Genomic DNA, 10,000 nt, shown 5'->3' on the forward strand with positions numbered 1-10,000 from the left:
GTTTTGAAGGGGTGATAGCCAACTTCCTGTTGATTTTTGCTGAAGGATGTCAATGAATGAAATGTGGGTCTAAGTGAGACCTACATAGAAGTTTTTGTTTCATGTCTCTACGACATTCCTACCGGGAGTTACAAACAGTTTTGTCTCTGTTTTCTTCCCAAGAGCAATTTTGTCAGTGTTTCATTCCTAGGGGGCGCTAGAGTGATATCTTGAGTTTTGTGTTTGTTTTTTTATTAGATTGCAATTTTCACCAGTCCTGATGTGTGTGTCGAGTTTGGTGAGTTTTGAAGCATTTTAAGGGGGTCAAATTACAGCTCAAAGAGGCAAAAATGACATTTTTTAGTAAACGTTTGTTTTGAAGGCGTTTTTGCCAACTTCCTGTTGATTTTTGCTGAAGGAGGTCAGTGTATGAAATCTAGATCTAAGTCAGACCTGCATAGAGGTTTTTGTTTCATGTCTCTACGACATTCTTACCGGAAGTTACAAGCAGTTTTGTTGGTGTTTTCTTCCCAAGAGCAGTTTTGTCAGTGTTTCATTCCTAGGGGGCGCTGGAGTGCAATTTTGAGGTTTTTTTTGTTTTTTGTTTTTTTTTATTAGATCGCAATTTTTACCAGTCCTGATGTGTGTGTCCAGTTTGGTGAGTTTTGAAGCATTTTAAGGGGCTCAAATTACAGCTCAAAGAGGCAAAAATGAAGTTTTTTAGTAAACTTTTGTTTTGAAGGGTTTTTTTCCAACTTAATGTTGATTTTTGCTGAAGGAGGTCAGTGTATGAAATCTAGGTGTAAGTCAGACCTACATAGAGGTTTTTGTTTCATGTCTCTACGACATTCTTAACGGACGTTACAAGCAGTTTTGTCTGTGTTTTCTTCCCAAGAGCAGTTTTGTCAGTGTTTCATTCCTAGGGGGCGCTAGAGTGCAATTTTGAGTTTCGGGGTTTGTTATTTTATTAAATTGCAATTTTCACCAGTCCTGATGTGTGTGTCAAGTTTGGTGAGTTTTGAAGCATTTTAAGGGGGTCAAATTACAGCTCAAAGAGGCAAAAATGACATTTTTTAGGGGTTTTCGCCAACTTCCTGTTGTTTTTTGCTGAAGGAGGTCAGAGTATGAAATGTAGGTCTAAGTCAGATCTACATAGAGGTTTTTGTTTCATGTCTCTAGGACGTTCTTAACGGAAGTTACAAGCAGTTTTGTCTGTGTTTTTCTTCCTAGGGGGCGCAAGAGCGCAATTTTGAGTTTTGGTTTTTTGATTAGATCACAATTTTTTGCCAGTCCTGATGTGTGTGTTAAATTTGGTGAGTTTTGAAGCATTTTAAGGGCGTCAAATTACAGCTCAAAGAGGCAAAAAATGACATTTTTTAGGAAACTTTTGTTTTGAAGGGGTTTTCGCCAACTTCCTGTTGTTTTTTTGCTGAAGGAGGTCAGAGTATGAAATCTAGGTCTAAGTCAGATCTACATAGAGGTTTTTGTTTTTTGTCTCTACGACATTCTTAACGGAAGTTACAAGCAGTTTTGTCTGTGTTTCTTCCTAGGGGGCGCTAGAGCGCAATTTTGAGTTTTGTTTTTTTGATTAAATCACAATTTTCACCAGTCCTGATGTGTGTGTTAAATTTGGTGAGTTTTGAAGCATTTTAAGGGGGTCAAATTACAGCTCAAAGAGGCAAAAATACATTTTTTTAAGAAACTTTTGTTTTGAAGGGGTTTTTGCCAACTTCCTGTTGATTTTTGCTGAAGGAAGCCAGAGTATGAAATCTAGGTCTAAGTCAGATCTACATAGAGGTTTTTGTTTTTTGTCTCTACGACATTCTTAACGGAAGTTACAAGCAGTTTTGTCCGTGTTTTTCTTCCTAGGGGGCGCTAGAGCGCACTTTTGAGTTTTGTTTTTTTGATTTGATCACAATTTTTCACCAGTCCTGATGTGTGTGTTAAATTTGGTGAGTTTTGAAGCATGTTAAGGGGCTCAAATTACAGCTCAAAGAGGCAAAAATGACATTTTTTAGGAAACTTTTGTTTTGAAAGGTTTTTTGCCAACTTCCTGTTGATTTTTGCTGACGGAGGTCAGTGTATGAAATCTAGGTCTAAGTCAGATCTACATAGAGGTTTTTGTTTTTTGTCTCTACGACATTCTTAACGGAAGTTACAAGCAGTTTTGTCTGTGTTTCTTCCTATGGGGCGCTAGAGCGCAATTTTGAGTTTTGTTTTTTTGATTAAATCACAATTTTCACCAGTCCTGATGTGTGTGTTAAATTTGGTGAGTTTTGAAGCATTTTAAGGGCGTCAAATTACAGCTCAAAGAGGCAAAAATTCATTTTTTTAGGAAACTTTTGTTTTGAAGGGGTTTTTGCCAACTTCCTGTTGATTTTTGCTGAAGGAGGTCAGTGTATGAAATCTAGGTCTAAGTCAGATCTACATAGAGGTTTTTGTTTCATGTCTCTACGACATTCTTAACGGAAGTTACAAGCAGTTTTGTCTGTGTTTTTCTTCCTAGGGGGCGCTAGAGCGCACTTTTGAGTTTTGTTTTTTTGATTTGATCACAATTTTTCACCAGTCCTGATGTGTGTGTTAAATTTGGTGAGTTTTGAAGCATGTTAAGGGCGTCAAATTACAGCTCAAAGAGGCAAAAATGACATTTTTTAGGAAACTTTTGTTTTGAAAGGTTTTTTGCCAACTTCCTGTTGATTTTTGCTGAAGGAAGCCAGAGTATGAAATCTAGGTCTAAGTCAGATCTACATAGAGGTTTTTGTTTTTTGTCTCCACGACATTCTTAACGGAAGTTACAAGCAGTTTTGTCTGTTTTTCTTCATAGGGGGCGCTAGAGCGCAATTTTGAGTTTTGTTTTTTTGATTAGATCACAATTTTTCACCAATCCTGATGTGTTTGTTAAATTTGGTGAGTTTTGAAGCATTTTAAGGGGGTCAAATTACAGCTCAAAGAGGCAAAAATGACATTTTTTAGGAAACTTTTGTTTTGAAGGGGTTTTTGCCAACTTCCTGTTGATTTTTGCTGAAGGAGGTCAGAGTATGAAATTTAGGTCTAAGTCAGACCTACATAGAGGTTTTTGTTTCATGTCTCTAGGACGTTCTTAACGGAAGTTACAAGCAGTTTTGTCTGTGTTTTTCTTCCTAGGGGGCGCTAGAGCGCACTTTTGAGTTTTGTTTTTTTGATTTGATCACAATTTTTCACCAGTCCTGATGTGTGTGTTAAATTTGGTGAGTTTTGAAGCATTTTAAGGGGGTCAAATTACAGCTCAAAGATGCAAAAATAAATTTTTTTAGGAAACTTTTGTTTTGAAGGGGTTTTTGCCAACTTCCTGTTGATTTTTGCTGAAGGAGGTCAAAGTATGAAATGTAGGTCTAAGTCAGATCTACATAGAGGTTTTTGTTTCATGTCTCTACGACATTCTTAACGGAAGTTACAAGCAGTTTTGTCGGTGTTTTCTTCCCAAGAGCAATTTTGTCAGTGTTTCATTCCTAGGGGGCGCTAGAGTGCAATTTTGATTTTTTTTTTTATTTTTTTTATTAGATCGCAATTTTCACCAGTCCTGATGTCTGTGTCGAGTTTGGTGAGTTTTAAATAATTTTAAGGGCGTCAAATTACAGCTCAAAGAGGCAAAAAATGAAATTTTTTAGGAAACTTTTGTTTTGAAGGGGTTTTCGCCAACTTCCTGTTGTTTTTTTGCTGAAGGAGGTCAGAGTATGAAATCTAGGTCTAAGTCAGATCTACATAGAGGTTTTTGTTTCATGTCTCTACGACATTCTTAACGGAAGTTGCAAGCAGTTTTGTCTGTGTTTCTTCCTAGGGGGCGCTAGAGCGCAATTTTGAGTTTTGTTTTTTTGATTAAATCACAATTTTTTGCCAGTCCTGATGTGTGTGTTAAATTTGGTGAGTTTTGAAGCATGTTAAGGGGGTCAAATTACAGGACATTCGGGCCCTAAAAAACACAGAGGAGTACAAATACAGATGTGGTAGAGAACCACGAGGTATGACGGCTGGCATTCCCTCGCTATTTCACCAGCATTTGGCCGCCAAACGTACCTGTTGGTGTGCGAGTTGTTGTGCATGAACCAGGAGCGGTTGTTGTCCACGTACATGGCCCACGCCTTGTCGTCCTTGCCCAGCATGGCGTCCTTCAGCACGTCGGCCCGCGCCACCCCGAAGGCGGGGTCGGGGTGGTTGTCGTAGCGATCCAGCGTCATCTCCCAGTAGTGCACGCCGCGGGAGAAGGCGGTGTTGCCCAGCGCCACGCGGTCGTCGTAGCCGCTGCACGACACCGTCAGGTTGTCGTTGGAGAGGACGATGTCCGGGTGGGCCGAGGCGGGGTCGAAGGTGAACCACGCCACTGCGCCATCGGGACAGACGGTTGCTTAGCGACCACAGCACAGAACAGTCAACCACCAACATTCATGTTCAAACCCCGTTTCCATATGATGCTCATCAAACACTTATTTGGAACATGCCACAGGTGAGCAGGCTAATTGGGAACAGGTGGCATAGTGTGGCATTTTTAAGAATACAATTTTTGTATTTAATGGCATTTCTAAGGGTTAAAATACTATTTTATAGCATTTTTAAAGGTTGAAATGCTGTAATTTATAAGTTTTAAGTATCAAAAGACTTTCATGGCATTTTTTTTAAGGATTACTGTAAATCATTATTTTTTAAAGTTGAAAGACTACTTTAATGTATTTTTTAAGGTTTAAAAGACTATTTTATGAAATGTTCTAAGGGATAAAATATTGAATTTTATGGCATATTTAAAGAATGAAATGATTATTTTATAACATTTGAGAGTTGAAAAACTGTAATTTAAGAAAAATGTTTAAAGGTCAAAACATTGTAATTACTAGTATGGCATTTTTAAGAATGTAATTGTATTTTATGGCATTTTTAAGGGTTGAAATACTTTAATTTATGAGTTTTAAGGGTTTAAATACTTTCATGGCATTTTTTTGAGGATTAAATCATAACTTTTAAAGTTTGAAAGACTACTTAAATGTATTTTTTAAGGTTTAAAAGACTGTATTTTATGACATTTTTTTAATGGTTAAAATATTTATTTTTTGGCATTTTTTAAATAATTTAACTATTATTTTATAACATATTTAAGGGTTGAAAGACTAAGTAATGAAAAATGTTTAAAGGTTAAAACATTGTAATTACTAGTATGGCATTATTAAGAATTTAATTATTGTATTTTATGGCATTTCTAAGGGATAAAATACTTTTTTATAGCATTTTTGAGGGTTGAAATGCTGTAATTTATGAGTTTTAAGTGTTAATATACTTTCATTGCATTTTTTTAAGGATTATTTATTTTTTTTAAGTTGAAAAACGACTTTAATTTATTTTTTAAGGTTTAAAAGACTATTTTATGAAGTTTTTTAAGGGTTAAAATATTGAAAATTTATTACATTTTTTAATTGATGAAATTATTATTTTATAACATATTTAAGGGTTAAAAGACTGGAATTTAAGAAAAATATTTAAAGGTTAAAACATTGTAATTACTAGTCTGGCATTTGTAAGACATTTAATTGTATTTTCTAAATTGTGAGTTTTAAGGGTTAAAACAAACTTAAAAGACATAATACAGCTATTAAATAGACTAAAAATGTACCATATTAGCAATATAAAATATAACATACAAACCCCGTTTCCATATGAGTTGGGAAATTGTGTTAGATGTAAATATAAACAGAATACAATGATTTGCAAATCCTTTTCAAGCCATATTCAGTTGAATATGCTACAAAGACAACATATTTGATGTTCAAACTCATAAACTTAGTTTTTTTTGGGAAATAATAATTAACTTTAGAATTTGATGCCAGCGACACGTGACAAAGAAGTTGGGAAAGGTGGCAATAAATAGGGATAAAGTTGAGGAATGCTCATCAAACACTTATGTGGAACATCCCACAGGTGTGCAGGCTAATTGGGAACAGGTGGGTGCCATGATTGGCTATAAAAACAGCTACCCGAAAAAATGCTCAGTCTTTCACAAGAAAGGATGGGGCGAGGTACACCCCTTTGTCCACAACTGTGTGAGCAAATAGTCAAACAGTTTAAGAACAACCTTTCTCAAAGTGACATTGCAAGAAATTTAGGGATTTCAACATCTACGCTCCATAATATCATCAAAAGGTTCAGAGAATCTGGAGAAATCACTCCACGTAAGCGGCATGGCCGGAAACCAACATTAAATGACCGTGACCTTCCATCCCTCAGACGGCACTGTATCAAAAACCGACATCTATCTCTAAAGGATATCACCACATGGGCTCAGGAACACTTCAGAAAACCACTGTCACTAAATACAGTTTGTCGCTACATCTGTAAGTGCAAGTTAAAGCTCTTCTATGCAAAGCGAAAGCCATTTATCAACAACATCCAGAAACGCCGCCGGCTTCTCTGGGCACGAGATCACTTGAACTCTTGAATGTAAACAGAAACACTATTATCGACATATTATCAATTAGCGACATCATCTTACAATAATTGAGGTATTAGTATGAAACACTATTATCGACATATCAATTATCGACATAATCTTACAATAATTGACGTATCGTATTAGTACGAAACACTATTTTCGACATATTTTCAATTATTGACATAATCTTAAAATAATTGATGTCAGTATTAGTATGAAACACAATTATCCACATATCAATTATCGACATAATCTTACAATAATTGAGGTATCAGTATTAGTATGAAACACTATTATCGACATATCTATTATCGACATAATCCTGCAAGAATTGCGGTATCGGTATTAGTATGAAACCTTATTATCGACATATCAATTATCGACATAATCTTACAATAATTGAGGTATCGTTATTAGTATGAAACACTATTATCGACATATTTTCAATTATTGACATAATCTTAAAATAATTGATGTCAGTATTAGTATGAAACACTATTATCGACATATTATCAATTAGCGTCATCATCTTACAATAATTGAGGTATCAATATTAGTATGAAACAGTATTATCGACATAATATCAATTATCGACATAATCTTACAATAATTGAGGTATTAGTATGAAACACTATTATCGACGTATTATCAATTATCAACATAATCTTACAATAATTGAGGTATCAGTATTAGTATGAAACACTATTATCGACATATTAATTATCGACATAATCTTACAATTATTGAGATAGATAGTATGAAACACTATTATCGACATATTATCAATTATCGACATAATCCTACAAGAATTGCAGTATCGGTATTAGTATGAAACACTATTATCGACATATTTTCAATTATTGACATAATGTTAAAATAATTGATGTCAGTATTAGTATGAAACACTATTATCGACATATCAATTAGCGACATCATCTTACAATAATTGAGGTATCAATATTAGTATGAAACAGTATTATCGACATATTATCAATTATCGACATCATCTTACAATAATTGAGGTATTAGTATGAAACACTATTATCGACATATTATCAATTATCGACATAATCCTACAAGAATTGCAGTATCGGTATTAGTATGAAACACTATTATCGACATATCAATTATCGACAATCTTACAATAATTGAGGTATCGCTATTAGTGTGAAACACTATTATCGACATAATCTTACAATGATTGAGGTATCAGTATTAGTATGAAACACTATTATCGACATATCAATTATCGACATCATCTTACAATAATTGACGTATTGTATTAGTATGAAACACTATTTTCGACATATTTTCAATTATTGACATAATCTTAAAATAATTGATGTCAGTATTAGTATGAAACACTATTATCGACATATCAATTATCCACATAATCTTACAATAATTGAGATATTAGTATGAAACAGTATTATCGACATATTATCAATTATCAACATAATCTTACAATAATTGAGGTATCAGTATTAGTATGAAACACTATTATCGACATATAAATTATCGACATAATCTTACAATTATTGAGGTATTAGTATGAAACACTATTATCAACATATTATCTATTATCGACATAATCCTAAAAGAATTGCGGTATCAGTATTAGTATGAAACATTATTATCGACATATCAATTATCGACATAATCTTACAATAATCGAGGTATCAATATTAGTATGAAACACTATTATCGACATATTATCAATTATTGACATAATCTTAAAAGAATTGAAGTCAATATTAGTATGAAACACTATTATCGACATATTATCAATTATCGACATAATCTTACAAGAATTGCGGTATCGGTATTAGTATGAAACACTATTATCGACATATCAATTATAGACATAATCTTACAAGAATTGCGGTATTGCTATTAGTATGAAACACTATTATCGACATATCAATTATCGACATAATCTTACAATAATTGACGTATTAGTATGAAACACTATTATCGACATATTTTCAATTATTGACATAATCTTAAAAGAATTGAAGTCAGTATTAGTATGAAACACTATTATCGACATATCAATTATCGACATAATCTTACAATAATTGACGTATCGGTATTAGTATGAAACACTATTATCAACATATCAAATATCGACATACTCTTACAATAATTGAGGTATCGCTATTAGTATGAAACACTATTATCGACATATTATCAATTATCGACATAATCTTAAAAGAATTGAAGTCAGTATTAGTATGAAACACTATTATCGACATATCAATTATCGACATAATCTTACAATAATTGACGTATCGGTATTAGTATGAAACACTATTATCAACATATCAAATATCGACATACTCTTACAATAATTGAGGTATCGCTATTAGTATGAAACACTATTATCGACATATCAATTATCGACATAATCTTACAATAATTGACGTATCGGTATTAGTATGAAACACTATTATCAACATATCAAATATCGACATACTCTTACAATAATTGAGGTATCGCTATTAGTATGAAACACTATTATCGACATATTATCAATTATCGACATAATCTTAAAAGAATTGAAGTCAGTATTAGTATGAAACACTATTATCGACATATCAATTATCGACATAATCTTACAAGAATTGCGGTATCGCTATTAGTATGAATCACTATTATCGACATATCAATTATCGACATAATCTTACAAGAATTGCGGTATCGGTATTAGTATGAAACACTATTATCGACATATCAATTATAGACATAATCTTACAAGAATTGCGGTATTGCTATTAGTATGAAACACTATTATCGACATATCAATTATCGACATAATCTTACAATAATTGACGTATTAGTATGAAACACTATTATCGACATATTTTCAATTATTGACATAATCTTAAAAAAATTGAAGTCAGTATTAGTATGAAACACTATTATCGACATATCAATTATCGACATAATCTTACAATAATTGACGTATCGGTATTAGTATGAAACACTATTATCAACATATCAAATATCGACATACTCTTACAATAATTGAGGTATCGCTATTAGTATGAAACACTATTATCGACATATTATCAATTATCGACATAATATTAAAAGAATTGAAGTCAGTATTAGTTTGAAACACAATTATCGACATCAATTATCGACATAATTTACAATAATTGAGGTATTGGTAATGTATGAAACACTATTATCGACATATCATCAATTATCGATATAATCTTACAATAATTGAGGTATCGGTATTAGTATGAAACACTATTATCGACATAATTTCAATTGATGTCAGTATTAATATGATCCATACTGTCTCTGTACTACTTGGTATTGGATTGATTCCCAAAAGTGTATTTTGGCCCAAAGAGAGAAGCAGCGAGCGGCGTGAAGGTGCGGCGGTGTGAAGGTGCGGCGGCGTGAAGGTGCGGCGGCGTGAAGGTGCGGCGGCGTGAAGGTGCGGCGGCGTGAAGGTGCGGCGGCGTGAAGGTGCGGCGGCGTGAAGGTGCGGCGGCGTGAAGGTGCGGCGGCGTGAAGGTGCGGCGGCGTGAAGGTGCAGCGGTGTGAAGGTGCAGC

The 10,000-nt window shown here is 33.8% G+C and overlaps 1 protein-coding gene across 2 annotated transcripts in view; it reads right to left on the minus strand.

Annotated features, from left to right (window-relative positions):
- trim9 (tripartite motif containing 9) overlaps positions 1–10,000 on the minus strand; it is a 78,733-nt gene that overhangs the window by 4,741 nt on the left and 63,992 nt on the right. The window contains exon 9 of one of the 2 annotated variants that reach the window (XM_061893976.1): positions 4,033–4,360. In XM_061893976.1, coding sequence (XP_061749960.1) covers positions 4,033–4,360 — 328 coding nt within the window. The remainder of the gene's footprint in view (positions 1–4,032; positions 4,361–10,000) is intronic. The other variant, XM_061893977.1, reaches the window with a different exon arrangement.

The sequence above is a fragment of the Nerophis ophidion genome, linkage group LG03, assembly GCF_033978795.1.
Source record: "Nerophis ophidion isolate RoL-2023_Sa linkage group LG03, RoL_Noph_v1.0, whole genome shotgun sequence".
Taxonomy (NCBI): Eukaryota; Metazoa; Chordata; class Actinopteri; order Syngnathiformes; family Syngnathidae; genus Nerophis; species Nerophis ophidion.